Source organism: Anolis carolinensis, chromosome 6, assembly GCF_035594765.1.
Source record: "Anolis carolinensis isolate JA03-04 chromosome 6, rAnoCar3.1.pri, whole genome shotgun sequence".
Taxonomy (NCBI): domain Eukaryota; kingdom Metazoa; phylum Chordata; class Lepidosauria; order Squamata; family Dactyloidae; genus Anolis; species Anolis carolinensis.
This window is the reverse complement of record NC_085846.1, coordinates 9,652,844-9,680,007: the sequence shown is the minus strand read 5'-3', so window position 1 is coordinate 9,680,007 and position 27,164 is coordinate 9,652,844. Positions and strand designations below refer to the sequence as shown.

At 41.7% G+C, this 27,164-nt stretch overlaps 4 protein-coding genes and 18 non-coding genes across 22 annotated transcripts in view; 13 read left to right on the top strand and 9 right to left on the bottom strand.

The window, feature by feature from the left end:
- Positions 1 to 1,479, top strand: part of pfas (phosphoribosylformylglycinamidine synthase) — a 31,677-nt gene extending 30,198 nt beyond the window's left edge. Inside the window, exon 29 of the mRNA XM_062984168.1 lies at positions 880 to 1,479. Within this exon, the coding sequence (XP_062840238.1) occupies positions 880 to 1,202 (323 nt within the window). The 3' untranslated portion in view covers positions 1,203 to 1,479. The remainder of the gene's footprint in view (positions 1 to 879) is intronic.
- Positions 1,480 to 3,163: 1,684 nt separating this feature from the next.
- trnai-aau (transfer RNA isoleucine (anticodon AAU)) lies at positions 3,164 to 3,237 on the top strand. Its single transcript has one exon. It is a non-coding gene; the product is annotated as a tRNA-Ile (tRNA).
- Positions 3,238 to 3,771: 534 nt separating this feature from the next.
- trnav-uac (transfer RNA valine (anticodon UAC)) lies at positions 3,772 to 3,844 on the bottom strand. The gene has a single exon. It is a non-coding gene; the product is annotated as a tRNA-Val (tRNA).
- A 339-nt stretch (positions 3,845 to 4,183) lies between these two features.
- On the top strand, positions 4,184 to 4,265 carry trnas-gcu (transfer RNA serine (anticodon GCU)). Its single transcript has one exon. It is a non-coding gene; the product is annotated as a tRNA-Ser (tRNA).
- A 233-nt stretch (positions 4,266 to 4,498) lies between these two features.
- On the bottom strand, positions 4,499 to 7,172 carry LOC100555692 (histone H3). Its single transcript, XM_062984170.1, has one exon. The coding sequence runs from the start codon at positions 7,129 to 7,131 to the stop codon at positions 6,721 to 6,723; it is 411 nt and encodes a 136-aa protein (XP_062840240.1). The 5' UTR covers positions 7,132 to 7,172; the 3' UTR covers positions 4,499 to 6,720.
- Positions 4,717 to 4,788, top strand: trnam-cau (transfer RNA methionine (anticodon CAU)). The gene has a single exon. It is a non-coding gene; the product is annotated as a tRNA-Met (tRNA).
- trnal-cag (transfer RNA leucine (anticodon CAG)) lies at positions 5,307 to 5,389 on the top strand. The gene has a single exon. It is a non-coding gene; the product is annotated as a tRNA-Leu (tRNA).
- A 2,478-nt stretch (positions 7,173 to 9,650) lies between the features above and the next one.
- LOC100555886 (histone H2A type 1-E) lies at positions 9,651 to 10,454 on the bottom strand. Its single transcript, XM_003227221.4, has one exon. It carries the CDS (start codon positions 10,380 to 10,382, stop codon positions 9,993 to 9,995), a length of 390 nt encoding a protein of 129 aa, XP_003227269.1. The 5' UTR covers positions 10,383 to 10,454; the 3' UTR covers positions 9,651 to 9,992.
- Positions 10,455 to 10,749: 295 nt separating this feature from the next.
- LOC100556079 (histone H2B 5) lies at positions 10,750 to 11,349 on the top strand. The gene has a single exon (XM_003227222.4). It carries the CDS (start codon positions 10,804 to 10,806, stop codon positions 11,182 to 11,184), a length of 381 nt encoding a protein of 126 aa, XP_003227270.1. The 5' UTR covers positions 10,750 to 10,803; the 3' UTR covers positions 11,185 to 11,349.
- A 2,290-nt stretch (positions 11,350 to 13,639) lies between these two features.
- trnai-aau (transfer RNA isoleucine (anticodon AAU)) lies at positions 13,640 to 13,713 on the top strand. Its single transcript has one exon. It is a non-coding gene; the product is annotated as a tRNA-Ile (tRNA).
- Positions 13,714 to 14,219: 506 nt separating this feature from the next.
- On the bottom strand, positions 14,220 to 14,291 carry trnag-ucc (transfer RNA glycine (anticodon UCC)). Its single transcript has one exon. It is a non-coding gene; the product is annotated as a tRNA-Gly (tRNA).
- A 786-nt stretch (positions 14,292 to 15,077) lies between these two features.
- trnai-uau (transfer RNA isoleucine (anticodon UAU)) lies at positions 15,078 to 15,171 on the bottom strand. Its single transcript has 2 exons — positions 15,134 to 15,171; positions 15,078 to 15,113 (listed from the first exon to the last, which is right to left on the bottom strand). It is a non-coding gene; the product is annotated as a tRNA-Ile (tRNA).
- Positions 15,172 to 17,518: 2,347 nt separating this feature from the next.
- On the bottom strand, positions 17,519 to 17,601 carry trnal-cag (transfer RNA leucine (anticodon CAG)). Its single transcript has one exon. It is a non-coding gene; the product is annotated as a tRNA-Leu (tRNA).
- Positions 17,602 to 18,261: 660 nt separating this feature from the next.
- trnas-aga (transfer RNA serine (anticodon AGA)) lies at positions 18,262 to 18,343 on the bottom strand. The gene has a single exon. It is a non-coding gene; the product is annotated as a tRNA-Ser (tRNA).
- Positions 18,344 to 19,033: 690 nt separating this feature from the next.
- Positions 19,034 to 19,105, top strand: trnag-ucc (transfer RNA glycine (anticodon UCC)). Its single transcript has one exon. It is a non-coding gene; the product is annotated as a tRNA-Gly (tRNA).
- Positions 19,106 to 19,802: 697 nt separating this feature from the next.
- On the top strand, positions 19,803 to 19,874 carry trnad-guc (transfer RNA aspartic acid (anticodon GUC)). Its single transcript has one exon. It is a non-coding gene; the product is annotated as a tRNA-Asp (tRNA).
- Positions 19,875 to 21,185: 1,311 nt separating this feature from the next.
- On the top strand, positions 21,186 to 21,258 carry trnak-uuu (transfer RNA lysine (anticodon UUU)). Its single transcript has one exon. It is a non-coding gene; the product is annotated as a tRNA-Lys (tRNA).
- Positions 21,259 to 22,274: 1,016 nt separating this feature from the next.
- On the top strand, positions 22,275 to 22,356 carry trnal-uag (transfer RNA leucine (anticodon UAG)). Its single transcript has one exon. It is a non-coding gene; the product is annotated as a tRNA-Leu (tRNA).
- A 452-nt stretch (positions 22,357 to 22,808) lies between these two features.
- On the top strand, positions 22,809 to 22,881 carry trnak-cuu (transfer RNA lysine (anticodon CUU)). The gene has a single exon. It is a non-coding gene; the product is annotated as a tRNA-Lys (tRNA).
- A 1,947-nt stretch (positions 22,882 to 24,828) lies between these two features.
- Positions 24,829 to 24,910, top strand: trnal-aag (transfer RNA leucine (anticodon AAG)). Its single transcript has one exon. It is a non-coding gene; the product is annotated as a tRNA-Leu (tRNA).
- Positions 24,911 to 25,197: 287 nt separating this feature from the next.
- trnan-guu (transfer RNA asparagine (anticodon GUU)) lies at positions 25,198 to 25,271 on the bottom strand. Its single transcript has one exon. It is a non-coding gene; the product is annotated as a tRNA-Asn (tRNA).
- A 717-nt stretch (positions 25,272 to 25,988) lies between these two features.
- Positions 25,989 to 26,070, bottom strand: trnal-aag (transfer RNA leucine (anticodon AAG)). The gene has a single exon. It is a non-coding gene; the product is annotated as a tRNA-Leu (tRNA).
- Positions 26,071 to 27,164: the final 1,094 nt, after the last annotated feature.

The window sequence follows — 27,164 nt, the reverse complement described above, 5'->3', positions numbered from 1 at the left end:
GCATCTTAGAATATTGCAATATAACTGCATCTAGTTTCTGGGCACATATCCTTTTAGCAAATGTGAATCTCCATGAATATGTGAAGACCACCTTTTGAAAACCACTAGTCAAGAAGAGCATGAGCTTGTTAGAAGTCAACTCTTTGAATAAGTGATATTCACAAGCATTCATGTAATGGCACATAGGTAACTCGGCTGTTAAACTCCCTTTAAAAACCTTTTAGGTTAAAATATGCACTCAGAGATAAATAAAAAAGTCTTCCTTGAAAAATAACGTATCTTGTTTGCTCATAAACATCTTGTATTAATTCACCATACAGGCATATTTTTTTATTGAAGTTCAGTTACAAATAAAATGTAGCTTCTCTGTGTTGAGTACACAAGGTATCATTCATAACCAACAGTCCATAGTCTTTAAGTATACTTGTACTTACTGAAGTCCATAAGCATGCTTCTGTACTGAAGTCCAAACAGCAACATGCATCCACCTTCACTGAGGTCTGGACACATACATGCATCCTCCTCCACTGAGGTCTGATGCAAAAGTGCTCCCATTGAAGTCTAAAGACGTACTGAATACAAAAATGGAGTCCTGAGTCTGAACATGCTCAGTACAATCACATGTCTATAAACTCTCCCACACCAAAGAGATACAGTCAAACTGGCAAATCAACATACACATAGAATACAGGTTAGCAAAGTATACATTAACAAATAAATTATAAGAGGCTTGGGAGGTTGCTAATTCCAACATAGAGCACAGTCAGCCCACTAGTCTTCGGTATATGTGGTATAGTCAGAACAGACAAGTAACCTTTCTTGGGTTACTTATGACTCATGGTGTCTTTTTCCTCACCATCCATCCATCCATTTCCACAGGTCGAATGCGTTTCCGTTCCCCAGAAGTCCTGACCAAGGTGCGCTCTGCTCGCTTGATTCCACTACGCTATGTGGATGACCAAGGGCTGCCGACGGAAGAGTATCCCCTCAATCCGAATGGCTCTCCAATGGGCATCGCAGGCATCTGCTCTCCTGACGGCCGCCACTTGGCCATGATGCCTCACCCAGAGCGCTGCGTCCTTCCCTGGCAGTGGCCCTGGATGCCCAGCTCCTGGCGCCAGTCCATGAAGGTCTCGCCTTGGCTTCGCATGTTCCAGAACGCTTGCGAGTGGTGCTTGCGTTATCCGCAGGGCCAGCCCTGAGATGGGTTTTCACTGTGACTGTTTTGTGCCCACTCACAAGCTGCCTTTGTACCACTAAACAGGAGATGGATTAGATCAGATAAAACTCACAGTATCTTCCAAGGTGCTGTTATATTCATCCACAAACCCTTCCAACCCTCTCCAATATTTCAGAACTTAGGAGATTGTCCTTGAAAAATTGACCTGCAATTTTTCTGTTGAACACTGGACAAGGAGGAATTTCATTGGGACCAAGACAATGTTCAGAGTACCAATAAATGAAAATTGACTTTCACAACTGTGTGTCCTGTTTCTATAGGAGTGGTTTGTGATTCATTGGGAGAAATTCCCAGGTGGGAAGTATGCGTGGACTGAGTTACTTCATTTTATTTTAGTACTGCAAAGTGTGTGTGTATCCACAACTAGCCAAATTTTTCAAAATCCAATTATCATAGAGACAGAAAGTGAGGTGAAATCTTCTGAACAGGCACAGATAGCAAAGGAAACACCACAGGGTTGTTTACCCTTCCCTGTGCTATCCAAAGCTAAAACATACACATACACACACACAGAGGCTGGAGTTACACTAAAAATGTACCTGTTCTGATTTACATACAAATTTAACTTAAGAACAAACCTAAAGAACCTATCTTGTTTGTCATTTGGGTACTACCTGTGTGTGTGTGTGTGTGTGTGATGTTCTATATCTTTCACCTTTTCCTTAATACTGAAACTCAAAATAGCTTACAAAAACCAAATACAGTTAAAAGCATTTATGAGAACATAAATAAATGAATTAAAAGCTATTAGTTCAATGCAATTAAGTTACTCATAGAGTTAGGACTTAGGACCCTTTAAAATAAATTCTTTAAAAGCAAACGGCAGAAGAGCACAGAATCCTTACAACAAAAAGAGTATATTGTCAAGAATGAGAGGTGTAATCTCAGCGTTCTGCTTTGCTTAAATCTCACCTGTCTGGGCTCACAATTCAAGGAGGACATGAACCAGCTGGAACATATAAGAAAGAAGGGCAACAAAAATGGTTAAAAGTCTTGAAACCATGAGTCACTGTGTGGAATGGTTTATAGATCTGGATATGTTCAGCCTGGAGAAGTGAATGTTAAGAGGGGATATGATACTCATGTTTAAATATTTGAAAGGATGTCCCATTGAGGAAGGAGGAAGCTTGATTTCTGATGCTCCAGAGCAGGGGTCCTCAAACATTGTAGGTGGAGGGCCGGTTCACAGTCCCTCAGACTGTTGGGGGGCCAGGCTATGATGAAATAGTCCAAAATTAGGATTGTTTTTGTGTGCCTTCAAGTCATTTCAGACTTAGTTCAAACCTAAGTCTAAAGTTTAGGACAGAGGCCAGGTCAATGACCTTGGAGGGCCACATCTGGCCCATGGGCCTTAGTTTGGAGACCCCTGATCTAGATGATCTCATCTCATAAAACCATAGGTCAGCAAAGAGACCTTCAAAGGCCAACTAGACAATCTCATAAAATCATAGGTAAGGAAAGGGACCCTCAAAGGCCATCTAGATGGTCTCATAGGACCATAGGTAAGGAAAGTGACCTCCATAAGCCATCTAGATGATCTCATAAAGCCGTAGCTAAGCGAAGAGACCTTCAAAGACCATCCTAAGTCTAAAGTTTAGGACAGGGGCCAGGTAAATGACCTTGAGGGGCTGCATCCGGCCCACGGGCCTTAGTTTGGGGACCCCTGCTCCAGAGACTAGGACAGGGAGCAATAGGTTCAAATTGCAAGATACCATTTAAACCCTAGGAAAAATTCACTGGTGGTAAAATCAGATTAAAATGTGATTAATGCAACAGGTTTTGCTGGGATCTTAGAAATTCGCAGGTAACAGATGACCTAATGACCTATTGGTTAATCAGTTCCTAAACAGACCCTATTTCATTCGAATTAGTAAGCGAATTCGGTTTTTGTGGTATTGAATTCAGCAGGAGGCTCTTGCACATGGCCGGTTAGCTCAGTTGGTTAGAGCGTGGTGCTAATAACGCCAAGGTCGCGGGTTCGATCCCCGTACGGGCCAATCGTTTTTTATTACTGCCGTTCAATAAATCTTTTACACAGGAAAGGAGCAGGAATCCTCTTCCAAGTGTGAGGCTGATTTACACGATTTCTTATTAAAGTAGCATCTCCCCCTTTCCTTTCGATCCCAATTCGCAGTGGGATGGGATCGGGGATTCGAAAGATCGCTATTCATAAATACTTTATTCCATCGCTGCGGAAGAAAAAAAAAACCGACTTCCCAAATTATTGTTGCATCATTTGCTTTGTTATGTGCTCTGAAGTCATTTCTGACTTATGGTGACCCTAAGGTGAATCTATCAAAAGGGTTTTTTTTTTGCAAAATTTGTTCAGAAGAGGTTTGTTATTACTTTCCTCTGAGGCTGAGAGAGTGTGATTGGCCCATGACATTATGTGCCTTTTAATAGCCCAGCACTGTATCAACAGAAGCGATGAAAGTGAGTGGTACACATTACACAAGATTTTACATAATTTTCTAGCTTCTCTTGTATTTGTTAGTGTATTATTTTTCGTATTTTTAAAAAAAATACTAACTTGGTTCCACTGGGGCTCGAACCCAGGACCTTCTGCGTGTAAAGCAGACGTGATAACCACTACACTATGGAACCTCCTGGTTGGTAGGCTGAATTTCCATCATTATGAGGACTGAATACAGCGTTTAATTCTACAGTACTAGTAATTTGGTATTTTTTAAAAATTAGCAACCCCAGAATGTTATATAATTAGAGTGACTGGCAGCCACCAGCATTAGTGAGAAATCAAATTGTGCAATTAATTCGGGAAAATAAAATAATTTCCTCTTTCTTTCCTGCATTGACTCATTACGTAAGATTATGTTACGCAGGACACCAGAAACAATATTGCAAATAATCCAGTCACTAATAAATCACTGATTAAGTATAATTTCAAAACCAAAGGGAAGAAGATACAACTGTTTTATCAATAAGGACGAGGTGGCCGAGTGGTTAAGGCGATGGACTGCTAATCCATTGTGCTCTGCACGCGTGGGTTCGAATCCCACCTTCGTCGACATATTTTCGTACTGTGGGCATTCCAAATTTCCAAAAAGGATTTTTTTTCATTATTTAATTTATGAGACCTCACTTGTGAGATTGCTGATTGTTTAGAGGTGTTTGACAATAAGTGAGTGCAAACACAAAGAGGCAACAACCAAGGGGCCTCTTACTCTGCACCAAGGCATTCTGCACAGAGAATGAGAAACCTTGGGTGCATCTGCACTGTAGAGGTATTGCACTCCGACATCATTTTAATTTCTGTTTATTTTCACATCTCTAGCAAAGAAGTATGTAATATGTAATCCCATTGCCTTCTATAACAGTCCTGCAACACGGTTGGATTGTCAAGCAAAGTATGGAAAAATTAAGCACATTGAATAGAAATTCAATGATGCCCCTTTAAAAACAGAGATAAATTTAAGGGAAACAGATGTAAAGGGCTTGCAGAAGGTATGTTTTCGTGAAGCAGAGTGGCGCAGCGGAAGCGTGCTGGGCCCATAACCCAGAGGTCGATGGATCGAAACCATCCTCTGCTAAATATTTTTTGATATATATTATACATTTAAATATTAAAAATATATCGTATCCTTACAAAAACTAGGCAAATAGACTCACTGAAACCTTTGTTAACTAAATACTCATGGATGCTATGGAATACTTAAGCTGCAGTTTGTTTTTCATTCCCCAAAAGCATGTGAAACAGCGCCATCTTGTGGCCAGTTAAGTTTCCCTCCCATGGGTTCAAATGGATGTTTCATTGCAGCTGGAGACAGACAAAATACATCAAGTGTAATAATATCCACTTTCACGACTCAGTACTGTGGAGTCCCAGGAGTTGTAGTTTGACAAGGTCTTCAGCTTTCCCTGCCCAAAGGGTTCTGGTGCCTCGCCCAACTCCCAAAGACTTCATAGCGGTTAAATTGGCGCCAATGTAGATGCACCCCCAATGGCAGAATGATACCTGATTTTACTTTTTGGATGATGCAAGGATTGTTTAGAAGGAACAGGAGGAAATATCATAGTCTACGAAACTTATGGTGCCTTGTACAAGAGTGTCAGGATGGCCGAGCGGTCTAAGGCGCTGCGTTCAGGTCGCAGTCTCCCCTGGAGGCGTGGGTTCGAATCCCACTTCTGACAACAAGATTTTCTTATCCTCCAGAACGCTGTTTTTCCCTTTCTGTCGCAAATTTATAAAGCTAACGGAGTTCCTAATTTGCACGCAGTGTAAACATGGAGCTCACTTTCAAGAAACATAGATCATTGCTGTTCGTCAGCCTAGGGAGTACATTTTTGAAGTCCAGTCAATATGGAAGGAAATCTCATTTATTACATGGGTTTCCTTCCAATGGGTTTGTCGATAAGGTGATTTTTAAAATCAAACGTATTCCACACCAATGACATCAAGCCAAGACAGTTCTAATAGTGAACTGCAGTCATCCTACATGGCATCATGAGTCTACGTGCTCACACGCTAATGCAGTTTGCTTTCAAGTTATGGAATCGAGAGTTGTAGTTTGCCAAGATCCCCAATCTTCAAAGGGTGTTGACCCCTCACCAAAACTACAACTCCCAGGACTCCATAACCGCGAGTAATAGCATTTAGAGGGGGTCAAACTGCATATACAAATGGAGCTGTACCAGTCTTTTAAGACAGGAAAGAGATATACATTAGATGTAGTTTATGTAGCCTACAATTCCCAAGTGGGATTAAACTGCATTCAACTTTATAGCTTCCTAACCTGTGCTGACTAGTCTCCTCTACATCAGTCAATCTATACACATAATAAAAGTGAACATCGTATGTATGTGATTTTAGGGAGTTGTAGTTCACCAACAGACAGAGATACTGTGACTCCCACCGACAATGGACCAGGTCTAAACTTGACAGAGAAGCCCATGAACAACTGAACATACTGTAGGGATTTGGGGGGAATTGACCTTGGACCCTGATTTTGGGAGTTATAGTTCGCCTGCATCCAGAGAATGCTTAAGTCAACGACGGATCTAGACTACACTTGGCGAACAGATCCAACATGGACAACTGTGAATACAGGCAGGGATTGGGGGTGATCGAGAGTGGAATTTGGGAGTTATAGTTCACCCGCATCAAGAGACCACTGAACAGTCAACGATGGATTGGACCAAATTTGGTAGACACAACATGGACAAACGTAAATACTGGCAGGATTTGAAGGCGATTGCCCTAGGCATCAGAGTTGTAGTTCACCTTGATCCGGAGCACTGAACCCAGACAACGTTGGATCTGGATCAGAAGTGATATTGCCCAACATCCCAAAACAATGCCTTTCTCAAATCACCCGGGCACCGCTGCATCCCCAAGCTAGTATACTATAAATCTACAGTCATTCATTATTCGCACTCACATATTGTAACACCAGCTCTTTTGTGATCAAGTGGTGGCTCTTAAAAGAGCCTTTGGGTTTGATCGGTGTGTGTGGTAAAGCGCCTTAGGCCCTTTCCCCGCGGATGCGCCGGGCGAGCTGGATGTCCTTGGGCATGATGGTGACGCGCTTGGCGTGGATGGCGCAGAGGTTGGTGTCCTCGAAGAGCCCCACCAGGTAGGCCTCGCTCGCCTCCTGCAGCGCCATGACGGCCGAGCTCTGGAAGCGCAGGTCCGTCTTGAAGTCCTGCGCGATCTCCCGCACCAGGCGCTGGAAGGGCAGCTTCCGGATCAGCAGCTCCGTCGACTTCTGGTAGCGCCGGATCTCCCGCAGGGCCACGGTGCCCGGGCGGTAGCGGTGAGGCTTCTTCACGCCCCCGGTGGCCGGCGCGCTCTTCCGAGCAGCCTTGGTCGCCAGCTGCTTGCGGGGCGCCTTCCCGCCGGTGGACTTGCGAGCTGTCTGCTTGGTACGTGCCATCCTCTCCTTCGCAAGAAAAACTCACAACCTCCCTCAGCAGAAAACTGTGACGAAATGAGTCTGAAGCGTCGGCGCGCCGGGTTTTTATAGGCTGCCACCGGCGTTCTGATTGGCTGGGAGAGCTCAGCGACCGTTGCACAGTTTGAATTTCCCGCGCTAGGCGCTGATTGGACAGAGCTTATAGCTGGCTCCCTTTTGTTGCCACCCCCATCCCTTTCACCTCAGAAAGACATTTTTTAGACACTTCCCTATTGCTTTCGGGAAATTGTCTTTTTAACCCAGGATACAATTTATTTGTACCCCGCTATGTGGAAAGGACTCTAGTTCCTTAACATCATGTTTTTGTATGTCTAGACTTAAAAAGAATGCCCACATTTGAACTGCTCTAGCTCAATGCAATGGAATCCTGGGATTTGTAGTTTGCTAAGGCACAAACATTATTTGGCCCAGAAACCTAGATATCTTGTAAAACTTCAACGCTTATGACTCCATAGCGTCCATAAAAGTGGGGCCAAACTGCATTCATTCTACCATGTAAACATAACTTGTATCTGTATTTTTCCACTATGATATCCAAAGGGAAAAAAATGCAGGGGAAGCATGGCTTGCAGGGTTTAGCAAACCTGTAAAGGTTTGGACTTCTGTGTTTTCCGGGCTGTATGGCCATGTTCCAGAAGCATTCTCTTCTGACATTTCCCCCACATCTTTGGCAGGCATCCTCAGAAGTTGTGAGGTCTGTTAGAAACTAGGCAAGTAGGGTTTATATATTTGTGGAATAATGTCCAGGGTGGGAGAAATAAAAATATGTTGTCGAACACTTTCATGGCCGGGATCACAGGGTTGTTGTATGTCTTTCGGGCTGTGTGGCCATGTTCCAGAAGTATTCTCTCCTGACATTTCGCCCACATCTATGGCAGGCATCCTTAGAGGCTTTGAGGCAACATGGAACATGGCCACACAGCCCGAAAGACATACAACAACCCAGAAATAAAAATGTGTTTGAGGCAAGTGTGAATGCTGCAATTGGCCACCTTGATTAGCATCAAATAGCCTTGCAGTGTCAACGTCTGGCTGCTTCCTGCCTGGGGGAATTCTTTCGGGAGGTGTTAGCTGGCCCTGATTGATTGTTGTCTGGAATTCCCCTGTTTTCTGAGTGTTGTTCTTTATTTACTGTCCTGATTTTAGAGTTATTTTAATACTGGTAGCCAGATTTTGTTTCTTTTCATTGTTTCCTCCTTTCTGTTGATATTGTCCACATGCTTGTGGATTTCAGTGGCTTCTCTGTGTAGCCTGACATGGTGGTTGTGAGTGTGGTCCAGCATTTCTGTGTTCTCAAATAATATACTGGTTGGTTCATATACTTTTAAAGGTTTATCTGCATCTTGTTATTGGCAAGAGCAGGCTTGCAAATTATCCAGGATTGCTTTAGAATGGAGGAAATGAATCATTGCATTGCAGATTTAACCACTGGGGGCGAAAATAAAGAACCTTTTTGAAAAGCCCGCCCTAAATGTTGATTGGCTACTTCAACTCCCAGCTCGAAGAAGGAAAGACAAGGCTCACTCAACAAACAAAACCCACCATTCTGGTGCCTCTAAAAAGCTTGATTTCTTCATTCTACTTACACCTCTTTTATAAGCCCCTATAAATAATTTGAGCCAGCATTTGATGGGTTCAGGAACTACGGATAGCTGAAGATTTCTGTTAAAACATTGTCACAGAGCTGGGAGACCACAGCAATGATTATTTTCCTATATAAGTGCCTTTGGAGAAAAATAACATCTATCATCACCATGGAAATTTTGGCTTAAATTTAAGGTCTCCAAAGGAGTTACAGTAGAGTCTCACTTATCCAACATTCACTTATCCAACGTTCTGGATTATCCAACGCATTTTTGTAGTCAATGTTTTCAGTACATCGTGATATTTTGGTGCTAAATTCATAAATACAGTAATTACTACATAGCATTACTGCATATTGAACTACTTTTTCTGCCAAATTTGTTGTATTTCATGATGTTTTGGTGCTTAATTTGTAAAATCATAACTTTATTTGATGTTTAATAGGCTTCTTAATCTCTCATTATCTAACATATTCGCTTATCCAACATTCTGCTGGCTCGTTTATGTTGGATAAGTGAGACTCTGTATATATATTTCTTAGCTACTGGAGCTACCAGAGTTTTGCTCCCCACAAATAACTGTCCCTTTGAAAAGAATGGCTTGATGGTGAATTAAGAACCAAACATATTTATTATGGGATATGTCTACACTGTAGAATTAATGTAGTTTGGCAGATCTTTATCTGGTATGGCTCAGTGCTGTCAAATCAATGGATTTATAGTGTTATAACACCTATAGCCAGAGTGCAAAGGAGCAAGATCATATGCATGTGTGTATGGATATGTATGTGTGTATGCATGCATGCTACATACATGTATATATTCCACACATTTGTTAGATGAAAGTACCTTCAGTCAGTTTTATTCTACTGTAACATACTATCAATAACTGTAGTGTTTCATGTGGATCAGAGCTTGGATGATACATTTCTTTATTATGTTATACAAAAGCAAGGAAAATGTAAAGTTGGCTACTGTTATTGTGGATCTGTTGATACACTTTTATATAGTTACATAAAAGTGAAAAGTTGCAATAAACTTACAAAGTTTGGCATTCTATTTCCAATAGCACCAGGGCTTGGATGATACGACTTTTTATCATATAACTTAAAATGAGGGAATTGCAAAGGCTAGTAAAACATGTATTTTCCATAGGTGATCCAAGCACTTTCTTTGAATTTGTGGGTGGCTCTTAAAAGAGCCTTTGGGTTCAATTTTTTTCCTGGAGACCGGAGGGCTTTACTTCCCCTTGGCCTTGTGGCTCTCGGTCTTCTTGGGGAGGAGCACGGCCTGGATGTTGGGCAGGACGCCTCCCTGGGCGATGGTGACTCTGCCCAGCAGTTTGTTTAGCTCCTCGTCGTTGCGGATGGCCAGCTGCAAGTGGCGCGGGATGATGCGGGTCTTCTTGTTGTCCCGGGCTGCGTTTCCCGCCAACTCCAGGATCTCAGCGGTCAGGTACTCCAGCACCGCCGCCAGGTAGACAGGCGCCCCGGCCCCGACCCGCTCGGCGTAGTTGCCCTTCCGGAGGAGACGGTGGACGCGGCCCACGGGGAACTGGAGCCCGGCTCTGGAAGATCGGGTCTTTGCCTTGGCTCTGGCTTTGCCTCCTTGCTTGCCGCGTCCAGACATGCTTTAGTTTTCAGAGAAGAGACTTCCAAAGAAGAGCAGCTATTCTCGGAATGAATCAGATGGGGAGCAAACGCTCTACCTTGCCTTTATTTACTCCTGAGGCTCGTAATTGCGAATTCCGATTGGCTGCCTGTTTTCTTTTGAGCTCACCTAACCAATAGAAAACACGACTACCCCTGCTGCCCAATAGGAACGCAGCATTTTATATCCTCCAATAGAAACCAAATTTAAATAATTCCCTCATTTGCATAATGGTTCTAGCCGCCCAATAGGAGACTCGCTCTCCTCAGCCAATGGGAAACAGCGATTTCTGAGCTACTTATTAGCATAGACGCCGTATAAATAGAGAGCGCTCAGAGGCGGCTGGTTAGTTCTTCGAATTTCTTTGCTATTGTGAGTGTTTCCTAGAGACAGCTTGACAATGCCTGAACCAGCGAAATCAGCGCCTGCAGCCAAGAAGGGGTCGAAGAAGGCGGTGACCAAGACCCAGAAGAAGGGGGACAAGAAGCGCAGAAAGAGCCGCAAGGAGAGCTACTCCATCTACGTCTACAAGGTGCTGAAGCAGGTGCACCCCGACACTGGCATCTCCTCCAAGGCCATGAGCATCATGAACTCCTTCGTGAATGACATCTTCGAGCGCATCGCCGGGGAGGCCTCCCGCCTGGCGCACTACAACAAGCGCTCCACCATCACCTCTCGCGAGATCCAGACCGCCGTCCGCCTCCTGCTTCCCGGGGAGCTGGCCAAGCACGCCGTCTCCGAGGGCACCAAGGCCGTCACCAAGTACACCAGCTCCAAGTAGAGTCCTAATTGGTCCCTACACAAACCCAAAGGCTCTTTTAAGAGCCACCCACTTTCTCAACAAAAGAGCTCCTATGGCTATTTCAACACTAATATATAGTTCAATATAGCAAGTTAGATACTCTTTTTAGAAAGTTTTAGATATTAAATTAATAGAAGACTTTAAGGGTTCATGTAACACTCATTCCTAAGTTTTTTTGGACTCCCTGAAGTCTCGGCTGCCTTGGACAACAAGATGTTTTTCTGGGAGCTGGAAATACCAGTTTGGGGTGACACAATACTGTAAAATTAAAGTACAGTAGAGTTTCACTTATCCAACATAAACGGGCCGGCAGAACGTTGGATAAGCGAATATGTTGGATAGCAAGGAGAGATTAAGGAGAAGCCTATTAAACGTCAAATTAGGTTATGATTTTATAAATTAAGCACCAAAACATCATGTTATACAACAAATTTGGCAGAAAAAGTAGTTCAGTATGCAGTAATGCTACGTAGTAATTACTGTATTTACGAATTTAGCACCAAAATATCATGATGTATTGAAAACATTGACTACAAAAATAAGTTGGATAATCCAGAACGTTGGATAAGCGAATGTTGGATAAGTGAGACTCTACTTTAGTTTTAACACCCAATTAGACTGTCATGTCTGTATGTTATGGAGTCCTGAGGTCTGTAGTTCTGCAAGGTCTGCTCTGCCAAATTCTGAGCCAGAATGAAGAAGGGAACAGGAAGACATCAGTCCACCATGTCTCCTGTGTCAATATAACTATAATAGTATATAATAATCCTATTATGCTACACTAATAATATATTGTATATGTATATAATAATATTATAATGTAATACAATATAATAATAATACACTATTATAATGGTATATTTATATTACATGTAATATTACTAATAATATTACAATATAGTGATATAGTACAATATAGTAATATATAATTATTATATTACGCTATATTGTATGTACATATAACTTGTAAGCTGCACTGAGTTCCCTTCAGGGTGAGATATAAATGTCGCTAAATAAATAAGTAGGGCTTGTGCTTCACTAAGGTAAATTTCTCAGGATTGCTCCAGTGATAATCATTTCCAGTTCAACTAATCTAGGATTTTAGTGAGCAGGTTTCATGTTGTTTATGGTGTTGTCCACCATCTCAGACTACATAGAGAAGCCACTGAAATCCACAAGCATGGGGACAATTTCAACAGCAAAGAGGAATTCATGAAAATGAACAAAATTTTGCTACCAATATTGCAGGCAATGATCTATAAAGCCCTAAACAGATTGGGCTCCACCTATCTCCGCGATCGCATCTCCCCCTATGTACCAGCATGGACATACTTAGATCCTCCAGGAAGGCCCTCCTCTTGCTCCCACCACCATCCCAAGTGCTTTTCCTGCCTTTGGAATGCCCTCCCCAAGGCGATACGGCAAGCCCTGTGAATATCCTCCTTCCACAGGGACCTGAAAACCTGAGGGTCCCAACAGGCCTTTGAAAATGGTTAGCTTCAAATCCTACCCTGGCCTTTGGCTAGGCCCCTGCTTGCACTTTGCCCACTTTCCCGGCCCTGCGATACAGCATTGCACTAGTTTAACCCTCTTATAGCTGCTCAAAAGGCCTTGAGATTGAGAAACCCAGGCTCTATCCTGGCCACCAGTTTTGCACTTTATCTCCCATCCCTATGCTACATTGTACCTACCTTGGCCCAGCCTTTCAGAATTGCCCAGATCCTGGAATCTTGTCCATTGGTAGTTGAATCTCACCCAATGGATTAGCATTTGTATTGGGTTTTAATTCTACATGAGTATGTTGTGTTAAGAGTAATTATGTTTATGTTTTATTATGGTTGTGTTGTATGTTTTGTGCTGGTAACTGAATGCTTTACCTATGTTGGAAACCGCCCTGAGTCCTTTTGGGAAGATAGAGTGGTATCTAAATAAAGTTATTATTATTATTATTTTAAAAACACTCCAAAATCAGGACAGCAAATAAAGAACAACACTCAGAAAACAGATTAATTCCAGACAAGAAACAATCAGGGACAGTTAACACCTCCCAACAAAGGATTCCCCCAGGCAGGAAACAGCAGGTCTTGAAGCTGCAAGGCTATTCCATGCTAATCGAGGGAGGCCAATTGCACCCTTAAACAGACAAGAGTTATTTCTCCCACCCTGCACACTCCGCAGATATATCAACCCCACTTGCCTAGTTTTCAACAGAGCTCACAACCTCTGAGGATGCCTGCCATAGATGTGGGCGAAACGTCAGGAGAGAATGCTTCTGGAGCATAGCTATACAGTCCGAAAAACTCACAGCAGCCCAGTAATTCTGAAGGTCTGATTTCTGATCATTATGCGCCCTCTTGTGTTTCTTTTGAACACAGAAGCTAGTAATGGGAGTATTTCAGATGGAGGGACAGCCAACTTTTAAGTCACAACAGTTGGCCGGTTAGCTCAGTTGGTTAGAGCGTGGTGCTAATAACGCCAAGGTCGCGGGTTCGATCCCCGTACGGGCCAAATGGTTTTTTTTTTCTTTTCCAATGACGTACATCACAAGGAGGTAAAGAGAGGAGTTCTATGGAAATGACATACATTGTAGACGAAAGATGCAATCTCCTCGCATCGTGCCTTGTACCTGATCTAGTACAGAATTAATAGAATCATAGGATGCAACTACACTGTAGAATTAATACAGTTTCACATAACTTTATCTGGTCATGGATCAATGCTATGGGGAAAAAATCTTCCAATAAGCAAGCAAATAAAAGCACATGGCCCTGGTGAGAGTTGGAGGTGTCTCATTTATGCCATATATTAAAATCGACTTGATAATTAATAACAACTATAAACATAGATGGGACTAATCTCAGGACGATACAGGTTAAGTTTGTTATGGGTCGGAACTGTGATTCCTGAAATATATTTCTTCTTAGAGCTGTAAGATATATTTTAAAATATGCACGATTGTTTTAAATGCAGAGAGAAGAGAAATAAATAAAAGCAAGCTGGAAAAAAAAATATTCTGCGTTGGCCGGGAATCGAACCCGGGTCAACTGCTTGGAAGGCAGCTATGCTCACCACTATACCACCAACGCCAGGACTGGGAAAGCTGCTCCAATGAGCTCCCATAGAACGAAGAAAGCAGGGATGGTACTTTGATTGATGTCCACATTTCTCAAACTTCCTTCATTGCCTGAGTCCATCAAACACATTTCCTCCAAAATCATAATGTAAAGTATTGAAAAGGACCTTGTAATATCCTTGACATTAACCGAGGCTGCATCTACAGTTCTACACTGCAGAATGAATGCATTTTGACACCCCCTTGAACTGCCCTAGCTCCATGTTATGGAGCCCTGGGAGTTGTAGTTTCACAAGGGTTTTATCCAAAAAGGACTGGCGGTAGTTTCACAAGCCAAAGAGAACAGGCGCCTCACCAAACTACAGCTCCCAGGATCCCATAATAGCATTGATGGCAGTTAACAGTAATAATAAATAATGTAAACGCCCTGTTGACTCATGCATCTAAGGAATAATAATAATAATTAAAAAAACTTTATTTATATACCGCTCTATCTCCTTGAGAGGACTCAGGGCAGTTTCCAACATGTATGCAAAAACAATCAGTTGTCAAAACATACAACAACTTGGGCCAAGTGCACAAAAGCTAGGAAGTGGACTAAGTGCACAAAAACTTTCACTCCAAAGGTGTTACAAGATCCCTTCGAATACTGATATCCAAACAGGATGGTGACTTTTAAAAAAAGTTTTCTTTTCCCAAGCTTCTTAACTGTGGAGCCGAAATAAATGCAGACCTCCCAATTTATCATTTAATAAAGTTCAGACAAGAGTTGAGGTCTGAATTGGAGGAGCAAAACTAGTGCTCCAGGTGAGGCTCGAACTCACAACCTCGGCATTGCTTTCACTAGTACTGCTGTATAAGTACCGCGCGCTAACCGATTGCGCCACTGGAGCTGCCGTTCACACGACCACTGTGCAGTTTCCCTTGTGTGGTTTCAGTTTCTGGCTGGGACTGTGTTTTTAAATTGTATTTTAATATTTGGATTATAAATTATAAACTATAAAGGGGAGAAAAATCTAACTCTTTTTACATTGCTTAGAATAAAATCTATTTGTTAAATTGTTGAATTTCTAAAGTGAGCTGTCAGCAAATTCACTGACTATCTGCTTGTGCTCTGCGGCTGATAAAGGGTATATTATCTATCTACATGGTAAATGCGGTTTGATACCGCTTTAACTGCCATAGTTCAAAGCTATGGAATCCTAGGAGTTGTAGCTTGGTGAGAGAAGCTCCAGTGTGAAGGCTGCTGTGTGTAAAACTATTGTTTGAATCTCCTATGTAAGTTCAATATAAGTTGAATATATTGCACAAGATTTATTTAGTCTGAAATGATACACTTTAATATATTAGGTTTATGGTTCCCGTCCCCTTGATCAGGTTGTGTAAGTGTTAATTATCTATATATATAAAAGAATGATGGCATCAGGGCAGCGGACAAAACAACAAAACTACAGGCCCCCCAACCTCAAAATTTGACAACACAACCCATCATCCACGGCTCTAGGTTGATACAACAAAAAGAAAAGAAAAATAAAGTCCTAATTAGAGGGAGAGGAATAATTGTTTTTATCCAATTGCTGCCAGTTAGAAGGCTAAGTTCCACCCACTTGGTCTCCTAGAAACCTACTCAGCCCAGGGGACAGGCACAAGAGTTTGGAGAGACCCCAACCAAATGCATACTAAACATAAAGACAACCATACAACAGACATTCAATACCACTACTACCTCAATAATTTCTCACCAACACCACCAGACAACGCCACAGCAAGGTGTGGCCGGGCACAGCTAGTTGCTATATAATTGTATTGTTTTACCTTGTTTAATAATGTGTTATTATGCTGCTATGTAATGTATGTGTTGTTTTTATGATTGGAAACTGCCCTGAATCCCATCCGGGAGATAGGGTGGTATATAAATAAATAATAATAATAATAATAATAATAATAATAATAATAATAATAATAATTCAATGTGAGAGAAGGCTCTGTGAGAGCGAAGCTGTTTATCTACACAAGAAAGAAGCCTAGCATGGAAGCAAAGAAGGAAGTATAAATATCTTAATTTCTGTTATGCGAACCTTGTTTTAGTAAATAATGCAACCGTATTATTTTGCTATAAAGAAAAGCCTCCTATGGAAGATTTATTATATCAATAATAATAAAAACTTTATTTATATCCCGCCACCTTCTCCCAGCGGGACTCAGGGTAGCTCACAAAACACTCAAGGTGTGACACAAAATACATAATACAACAAGTGCAGAACAAAACATAGGCAATAAACAGTCAACACAACATCATAAATTCACAGTACTCCCCGGTAAAAACAAATACAACAATTGCTGTAGATAAAACAGCAGTATTTGATCTCAGAATTGTAAAGTGCTAAAAAAGAATCAATGGTCTGTGTATTTTTGTTCTTGAATCGCTTTTGGCTACTGGTACTGGGTCACACTGCCACTAATAAGTTATTCTGCTATACTTTTATGGGGAGGGTCTTTTTCTAATAAGCCCACTTGCCCACAACACCAGTACTCTTGTGGAAGAAAAGGCTAAAGATCATTTGAAACTACAACTCCCATGATTTCATAGCTGTTAAGGTGGTTTCAAACTCTATTCATTCTGCAGTATAAGTGCACTTCAAACACACTCCTTTGTGGAGAGAAAAAGCAGAGTTTAAATAAACAATAATAATATGTTGTCAAAGGCTTTCAGGGTTGTTGTATGCTGTATGGCCATATTCCATAAATAATAATAATAATAATAATGGGATCTGCACGCATCATTCGAAAATACATCACACAGTCCTAGACACTTGGGAAGTGTTCGACTTGTGATACGAAATCCAGCATGTCTACAATATTTTGTTTGCTGTGTCATAATAAAATAATAATAATAATAATAATAATAATAATCTTCTTTCTTATTGTTATATGGCTTTGATAGTCTGGTTTTCTCTAATAGTCTGAACAATCCCAAGATATTGTTTGACGCTAGAAGTGCATCTACATTGTAGAATTAATGCAGTTTAAGACACCACTTGGATTGCCATGGCTCAATGCTGAGGACCCTTGGGAGCTGTAGTTTTACAAGACCCGTCTCTACCAAAGAGTGCCAGTGCCTCACTAAACTACAACTCCAAGGAGTTTTTAGAACTATTGAGTGAAAACGGGATCAAACTACATTAATTCTATAGTGTAGTAGATTCATCCTAAAAGGCATGAGAAAGAAAATGTTGAAGCTGTCAGGAGTGGGATTCGAACCCACGCCTCCAGAGGAGACTGCGACCTGAACGCAGCGCCTTAGACCGCTCGGCCATCCTGACTGCCTTGGAAAGACCACCAACACATTTTTGAAGTTTTCTCTATCATATCTCTGTAGTGGTCTATGAAAACATTTTACCATTTTGTCCCCAGATATTCCTTTTGATGCCTCGTTTGAATAGAAAAAAAAACACACACACACACACACAACGGGAAGTTGCATTCCTGGGAGCTTTAGTTTGCTGAGAGACCAGCAATATTTGGCAGAGAAGGCTAAAGACCTTGTAAAACTACAACTCCCATTATCCCAAAGCATGGAATGTGTCAGACTGCATTAACTCTACAGTGCAAATCCACTGTAATACATAGCTATTCAGGAGCCCTAGGCTCCTTTAGCCTAAATGGCATGCATATTTTTGGGATCATTAGTGATGATATCAAGAGCTCTTTGCAAATCCAATAGATTACACTGTTTTATTCTAACAACATTGCACAGGTCTGAATCTCTCACGATTGACCATGGTTGATTGTAAATTTGATAGATTTTGGGAAATCCTTAGTAGTCCTTATTTATTAAAAAAAATGAGGAGAAAGCCTAGTCCCACTACATTTGAGGACTTTGGTTTCGAGACATAACTGGCTATTACTTTAATGAAGACCCAGAATTTCCTATTTTTTTGGGAAATCTTAACAAAAATTAAATTACAATTAAAAAAACTAATCGTAGTCGGCAGGATTCGAACCTGCGCGGGGAGACCCCAATGGATTTCTAGTCCATCGCCTTAACCACTCGGCCACGACTACCACTCGCAGTAATCTTTTGCAATGTATGTTGTTATGGAAACAGATAACCATCAGCATCTTTCTTTGGTATAGATCAGGCACGGGAAACTTGGGCCCTCCCTCCAGGTGTTTTGGACTTCAACTCCCACAATTCCTAACAGCCTACCGGCAGGGATTTAAACCCTGATGTCTATATTCTTAATCCAACACTCAAACCTAGAAAATAAGTCTTTGTTGTTGTTTGTTCAACACAAACTTCAGCCTCTGCACACATCATTGACCACTTAGGACCAGTTAACACCTCCTAACAAAGGATTCTCCCAGGCAGGAAGCAGTCAGGCTTTGAAACTACGAGGCCATTCAATGCTAATCAAGATGGTCAATTGCAACATTTACACTTGCCTCAAACAGACACGAGTTCTTTCTCCCGCCCTGGACATTCCACAGATATATCAACCCCACTTGCCTAGTTTCCAACAGACCTAAGAACCTTTGAGGATGGCTGCCATAGATGTGGGTGAAATGTCAGGAGAGAATGCTTCTGGAAGATGGCCATACAGCCTGGAAAACGCATAGCAACCCAATCTGCAATAACTGATCTGGGAGTTCTTTTAAAAAGATACAAAGAATTTATTTTCCATTTGGGAATATTTGACCTAGTGTGCTCACTGAGGACTAGAAACCTGGATTATTTAAACTCTGTGCATGTGAGCGTTGGTGGTATAGTGGTGAGCATAGCTGCCTTCCAAGCAGTTGACCCGGGTTCGATTCCCGGCCAACGCAGAATACTTTTTTTTTTGGTTGGGGAACACATTGTTTTCTTAAAAGGCACCCCCTGATTCAAGTTGCTAAGCAGGGTCAGCCCTGATTAGTATTTGGATGGGCGACTGCAAAATAACACTAGGGGCTGGAAGGATGCGTTTCCAAAGAAGGCAATGGCAAACCATCTCTGAATATTCCTTGCCTATGAAATTACAACCAAGTAAAGAAGTCATTTAATAGGGTGGTCTACAAAATCATGTGGGTGTCCATAAATTGAGTGCTTTGATTGTGCATTCTTGCATAGCAGAAGGGAGTTGGACTGGATGATCTTTGTGGTCCCTTCCAGCTCTAGGATTATATGATTGTCACTGAGCATGACATAGCCTGAAACCATCCCCACCCTAGGAAATGGAAATCTGGGGGAAGATGTTTTGAAATCACCACCATGGGTGCATCTACACTGCAGAATTAATGCAAATCGACACTACTTGAACTACCACAGCTCATTGCCATGGGTCTTTTGTCTCCTCTGCCAAAAAGTGCTGATGCCGAACTACAGATGGCAGGATCCCATAGCATTGAGGCATGGCAATTCAATGGGTGTCAAACTGTATTAATTCTGCAGTGTAGATGCACTACAATGGCCAGCAGAGAAATGCCTCCCATAAGGTAAACTGCACACTTCACTGTTCTTCTGAAAACAGATCAAATCAGCAGCTCCTCGTTAGTATAGTGGTAAGTATCCCCGCCTGTCACGCGGGAGACCGGGGTTCGATTCCCCGACGGGGAGATGGCAGATAATTTTTTTGAGACCACAAAATTTTTAGGAAAAAAGCAAATTCTATTCATCTAATTGCCTCTTTCATGCCTCATTTCATCCTTACCTCTTTTTTAAAATGTGGTACTACACCATTAAGATGCACATGCATTCAAACCCCAGGAAGCATCTTCAATCCCAGCCACAATGACCATAATAACAAATGTCCCTAATACAGGCTGGGCATCTGTCATCCGGGAATTTGAATTTGTCCACATGGGTGATGATTGACACAGTGACACCTTTGCTTTCTGAATGTATCAATGTATACAAACTTGTCTGGAGCACACAAATATTCAAAATACAGCATAAGATTACTTGATATGTGTATGAGAAACCTAGGTAAAGGTAAGTCTAGTCATGTCCGACTCTGGGAGTTGTTGCTCATCTCAATTTCTAAGCCGAAGAGCCGTTATTGTCCGTAGACACCTCCAAGATCATGTGGCCGACATGATTGCATGGAGTGCTGTTACCTTCATGCTGGAGCGGTACCTATTGATCTACTCACATTTGCATGTTTTTGAACTGCTAGGTTGGCAGAAGCTAGGGCTGACAGCAGGAGCTCACCCAGGTCTCCGGATTTGAACCGCCGATCTTTCGGTCAGTGAGTTCAGCAGCTCAGCGGTTTAACCTGCTGTGCCATCAAAACATACATAAATTTAATGTTTTGGCTTGGATCCAATCGCCAAGATATCTCATAGGCAAATACAGATATTACAAAATCTGGGGGGAACCCCAAAATCAACACAAATAGCTCACTTATATACAAAATAGAAAATAAACAAGTTCAGTGAATAATTTGAATATTAAACTAGTTATACTGTTCGAATTCACAGTAATCACAAACAATGTTGTATGGATTTTGTAACTAGGAATTATGAGAGTTGAAGTCCAAAACATCTGAAGAGAGGGCCCAAATTTGCCCATGCGTGGTCTATATTATATAGGCATTGGCACTTTCCTATTGTGACAAATTTGCATACTCCTCGATTTCTGCTATAGATTGCTATAGACTCTAAAAGCCTGCTGCAAATTCTATAGCAAATGTAAACCTAAAAGGCTTTCAATTAGCCCAAAACCATTTGCCAACTCTTTCTCAGGTAAATACATTATGTAAATACTGTACAGATTCCTGGGGCATTTGTTGTGAACTTGATGATTTGTGACGATTTCTTTGCTGGAGAGAGAAAAAAAGGGCTGCAGTAAATGTGCAAAGGCAACATTTGTTAAGAGGGTGTTACTTTTGGAGCATGAAACAAATGCTGCCAAGAGGAATTTCCAGCAGCCTGGATAGCTCAGTCGGTAGAGCATCAGACTTTTAATCTGAGGGTCCAGGGTTCAAGTCCCTGTTCAGGCGAATGCTTTCATTTTTAGGGGATTGCATCATGACGGTTTCAACCCCTGTTAGGGTGCATCTGCAAAGCAGCATTAATGCAGTTTAACCCCACTTTAATTTCCATACTGGGATTTGTAGTTTGAGGACTCTTTTGGCAGATATGGTAAAAACTGTTGGGGTTTGTAGATGATAGATGTCCCCATGAGCCCAGAGACACCCTGCAGAATAATGCACCACTCAGCTTTGCAGAACAAACAACACAGGAACTTTTACTGATTCCAAGAGATCAACAGAACAATACTATATACAGTAGTCCCTCTATTTACTTACAGAAATCAGCAGTTATAAGCAATCCTTTCTTAGTCCATAAATCTGCTTCAGTGAAGATCAGCAGCAAATAAGGCCACGGAAATAGTCAGGCCTCTCTGAGTATGGAGCCATCTTCTTTTCAGCCAGTACTCAGAAGACTCTTTCACACAGAGAGAAACCTGTTCAAACTGGTTCTCCAGCAGCAGGATACTAACAGTTACAAACTAATTCCCAGGTCCTTGCAAACTGAGCCAATCGGCTTCATGCATTTGATTTTCCAGTTAACACACATATAGTATTCTTGCAAACCATGACAAAAACTACAAATTGCAACTCCCATGATAAGTAGCGTATAAAGACCCTTAGCAAAAACTATAACTCCCAGGATTCTGCAGCATTGAGCCATCACAGTTAAAGTGGTGCCAAGCTGCATTAATTAGCATTACAGTGTAGATGCCCCTATGGTCTGCCCATCAGACCATAGTACTGTGCTTTGTGCTGGAATTCCCGTTGAAGAGGTATACTCAGGAAGAAGAAACAGGTTTATTTATCTGCCATATATCTGGAATAGAAGAAAGACATTTTAATGTGTTTGTTTCAGTGTACTGCTCTCTTGTGCCTGATCTTCTCCTGGGAGCATGGAAACACAATGAAAGAAATACAGTAAATCAGAATATGGAATCAGAACTGAACAGTAGGAAGTCAGGGAAGGAAGGAACCAAGTGTAAGGTAGTGTGGCCGAGCGGTCTAAGGCGCTGGATTTAGGCTCCAGTCTCTCCGGAGGCGTGGGTTCGAATCCCACCGCTGCCAAGTGCTCTTTTTCTTCCTTCCTTCCCAAAGTCACACTTCATATCAATTAAGACCAACACTAACAGGGATTTATTACTCATTAAGTCTTTTAATACTGTGCCTGGCAATAAAGTATGACAGACACAATATTATAAATATCTTTATAAAGTATATGTTTATAAACACCACTTCCATTTAAAAAAAATAAAAAGACATACCTAGGCAAAGCAGCTTCTTTTCGTGTCGTGTTCAGTAACTTGGAAATTACATAGTCTCTTGGAATTCTCCCATCCAGACAAGTTAGTTATTATATTCATTAAGAAGGAATTATCAGAGAATCCATGAATGGTGGTTGGAAGAAGGGAGAGATCTTTGGTTGGAAGAAGGCGAAAAAATGATTAAGAAACCAAACAGGAACTTTATGAGTGTGCAGGGCAAGCTTTTAAGAAGTAAGCTAAGGCGTGGTTACAACAGCCCGGCTAGCTCAGTCGGTAGAGCATGAGACTCTTAATCTCAGGGTCGTGGGTTCGAGCCCCACGTTGGGCGCAAGCTTTTTAGTTTGCAATTCTTTCTCTACATTGAAAGAAAAAAATATATTACTGTCATTTAAGTTGCATTAGTAAAATTAATGCAGTTTGACACCACTTTAACTGCCCTGGCTCAGTGCTGTGGAATTCTGGGAGTTGTAGTTTTCCGAGGTCTTTTGCCTTCTCTGCCAAAGAGTGCTGGTGCCTCAGCAAACTACAGATCCTACAGGAGCTGCTACGCATTTGAATACAGAATCAGTATGCAACAATTACTAGCCCCTGGTGAAATACAATTGCAATTATTGTTGTTATTCTTATTCTATACTAGCTTGGGCACCCGGCATTGCCCAGGTTATTTGAAAAAGTCATTTTTTAAACATTTACAAAAAGCATAAGTTTGTGGGTGCACTATAACTCACATCATGCCAGGTTAACATCAGTTACTTACTTACTCCATCAATAGTTAAAGTTTGTCATGTTGGGAAAGTTTGCTCTAGAGGCATCATTGGTGGGGTTCAGTGTGCTCTCTGGCTGTAGGGTGAACTACAGCTCTCATCATGGTGGGTCAATCCCTCTAAATCCCCCCCCCCCCAGTAGGTTTAATTGGCCATGTGGGTTCTGTGTGCCAAGTTTGGTCCAGATCCATCATCGGTGATGGTCACAGTGTCTCTGGATGTCAATGAACTACAGCTCCTAGAAATGAAGATCAGTTCCCTCCAAACCCCTCCAATATGTTCAGTGGTCATAATGGTTTTGTGTGGCAAGTGTGATCCAGGTCCATCATCAGTGGGGTTCATAGTTTCTCTGGTTGTAGGTGAACTACAGCTCCCAGAATTCGAGATCTATGCCTCCCAGACCCCTTCAGTATTCAAATTTGGGCATATCAGGCATGAGTGCATCATTGTTTGAGTTCAGGGTGCTCTCTAGATGTAGGTGAACTACAACTTCCCCAAATCAAGGTGGATTCCCCCCAACGCCCCCAGTATTTTTATTGATCATGGGGGTTCTATATACTGTATCAAGTTAGGTCCAGGTCCATATTTGGTGAGGGTCACAGTGCTCTGTCTTGGTGCAGGGTGAACTACAACTTCCACCATGTTGATTCAGTTCCCCAAACCCTTCCAGTATGTTCAGTTGCTGATCAATTCTACTATATTTGCTGTGCACCATAGAAAAGAGTAGGAAAGGGTTAAGGGAGAGGCAGTGGGCGGGATCATGCAAATTCCACACCAATTGAGAGACTAAGAAACACTGGGATATCTGTGGTGGAGGAAACACATAACATTGTCCTCATATGAAAACCTTCACTTGGGGGCAGGGGGCGGGCAGTCTTGTGTTTGTGGAAGACATTGGCAGCAGTTGTACATGTTCATGGTGCTTGCTATAACCTGCAATGTAATTGGAAGGAGGGCCATTGATGTCTCCTGCGTAGTGAGAGCTATAGCTATTCATGGAAGTGGAAGCTTGTCTGTGTAAGTGGACACCCCAGCCTCACACATACATACATATTTTTACTTTTATTATGTGTATAGATGTATTTCTATCTCTTAAAGGAACTCAACGTGGTGAACATTGCTTAAAAACAACACCATATACACCAATTTTAAACATAAAACCCCACACTACAACCCTTGACTTGTTCTTTAAATCTTTCTTCTTTAATAGCTATCCTAACTGATAAACCGACTTGGGGATAAAGTTTTGCACTTTAAATAGCTCCTTTATAAGATGCAAAATGAAATCCAGGACAGAACCAGACAAATTAATTTGGAAGTCACTCATCTGCCATCTTTAACTGCCAAAGCTCCAACCGATCGAATCCAGCTTTAACTGTCATAGTTCTAGCCTATCTAATCCTGAGCTTATTTCCTTTCAAAACGAACCTCTTTGTAATATAACTTCAATTTCACAGAAATTTCCTTCTCCTTGTTTGCATTGACACAGCTGGAAATAGGTACTGTCATCAGGTAGCGTGGCCGAGCGGTCTAAGGCGCTGGATTAAGGCTCCAGTCTCTTCGGGGGCGTGGGTTCGAATCCCACCGCTGCCAATATTTTTCCTTCGTCTTAAAGGCAGAGTGGATGCATTTCCAATAATCCTTGGATTATATGTATATATGTTCCCCATAACCTGGCAGGCTTCACCTCACTATTTTATGGGCAATCGTGTTTGAAAAGAATTCGTACACTTATAAAAATAATGCCAATTATTATAGGATATCTTAACTTTCGGATGTAAACTTCATTTAATTCCAGTTTAATCTGGATGACTTTCTCACGACTCTTTCATCACCTGTTTTAGCGAATTGGCTATATTAAAACCGGTATCAAAACTACGCGTCCCTGGGTGGGCTCGAACCACCAACCTTTCGGTTAACAGCCGAACGCGCTAACCGATTGCGCCACAGAGACTTGGTGACCACCGCATGCAAGATAGAAACTGAAACATTTTGCAAAATATTTTCAGGACATAGTTTGGAAACAGTGATAGAGACAAAATAAGCCCACTACCACCAACAACTTGAGGGCAGATACATATAATGCAAATTAGGCTTAATTGCCAACACAACTTGGGGTGCATCCGCACTGTAGAATGAAGGGAGATTGACATCACTTGAACTTGCTTTTTGCTATGCAATCCTGGGAGTTGTAGTTTTACAGGTCTTTAGCCTTCTCTGTCAAAGAGGGCTGTTCTCTCATCAAGCTATAGCTCCCACATACCATAGCAATGAGCCACGGCAGTTAAAGCGGTATCAAACTGGATTAATTATTTAGTGTAGATGTGCCCTGGGTAAATTTCCTATTATTATTATTATTATTATTATTATTATTATTATTATTATTATTCATTTTAGCGATGCCATTGTATGATTCATACAGTGTGTTTCGTCAAGGGCATAGCATGGAGTTTAGTGAGTCATATTCCCACAGAGGTGTAGAGGGCTGCCGTTCACTCAAAAGGCATTTCTTCTTCCCTGTTTGAGAAAATAGATATACAGTGACAGATCACGGCTGAATTGCAGAAATGTTTTGTTGGAAATCATGGGGCTTATCTAGGAAAAGTTCAGGAGAGGATCGAACATTTTTGCTGAAAGTGATTATTTAAATCAGGTGAGGAAAATTATTGGTTGGCAGCGGTGGGATTCGAACCCACGCCCCCGGAGAGACTGGAGCCTTAATCCAGCGCCTTAGACCGCTCGGCCACGCTACCCCTTGAAGTAGTTCTTTCCAGGACCAGAGGTATGTTTATTCCTGACCCAAATTCATTTCCTCTCCTTGCTCCCAAGAAATCAAAGCGAGCATTTAAAAACAAAATTACAAAAATATTTGTACCACCCAGTTTCCGAAAGCATAAAATGCCAGGAGAAGAGAAAGAACTAGAATTCCACTGTTAGAACGAATATTAAACACACAAATCACAAAAGGTGCATCTTCTATATCATAAAATGAATGCAGTTTGACACCACTTTCACTGTCATGGCTTGATGCTCTGGGAGCCTGGGAGTTGTAGTTCTACAAGGTCTTTCCTCTTCTCTGCCAAAGAGTGCTGGTGCCTCCCCAAACTACAACTCCAAGAATTTCATACTATGAAGCCAGGGCAGTTAAAGTGTGGTCAAAATGCATTCATTTTACAGTGTAGGTCAGGCATGGGCAAACTTCTGCCCTCCGGGTGATTTGGACGTCAACTCCCACCATTCCTAACTGTTAAGAATGGTGGGAGTTGAAGTTCAAAGCACCTGGAGGGCTGAAGTTTGCCCATGCCAGGTGTAGATGTATCCTTCTCCAAAACAGTGTACTGGTGTGCATTAAGGGCTTTTTAATCACATTTGTTTTCTTGTCTGGTTGCTAAAGTTTGCAGCTTGCTTTGAACTGCATTAAAGGGTCGGCGTAGATGGGATCTAAGAAGATCTTATTTATTTATTTACTATATTTGTATAGTAAATAACAGCACTCCATGCACTCATGCCGGCCACATGACCTTGGAGGCATCTATGGACAACACCGGCTCTTCGGCTTAGAAATGGAGATGAGCACCAACCACCAGAGTCAGACACGACTGGACTTAATGTCAGGGAAAACCTTTACCTTTACTTTATATTTATATATGGCCTTTCTGACCTCAAGGGGGACTCAAGGCAGTTTACAACATATTAATGGAAAAATTCAATGGCAACATACATACAATAGTAAAAAAATCATAAATAAACAGTAACATATAACTATAAATTAAAATAATGAAAACCATTAAACATAAACATAAGCAACATTTAAAACCCTAAGGCAAAGCATTAAAAACATTTTAAT

Excerpts from the sequence above, each read along its gene's own strand:
- LOC100555886 (XM_003227221.4), bottom strand. The coding sequence starts at position 10,382 with ATGTCTGGACGCGGCAAGCAAGGAGGCAAAGCCAGAGCCAAGGCAAAG.
- LOC100555692 (XM_062984170.1), bottom strand. The coding sequence starts at position 7,131 with ATGGCACGTACCAAGCAGACAGCTCGCAAGTCCACCGGCGGGAAGGCG.
- LOC100556079 (XM_003227222.4), top strand. The coding sequence starts at position 10,804 with ATGCCTGAACCAGCGAAATCAGCGCCTGCAGCCAAGAAGGGGTCGAAG.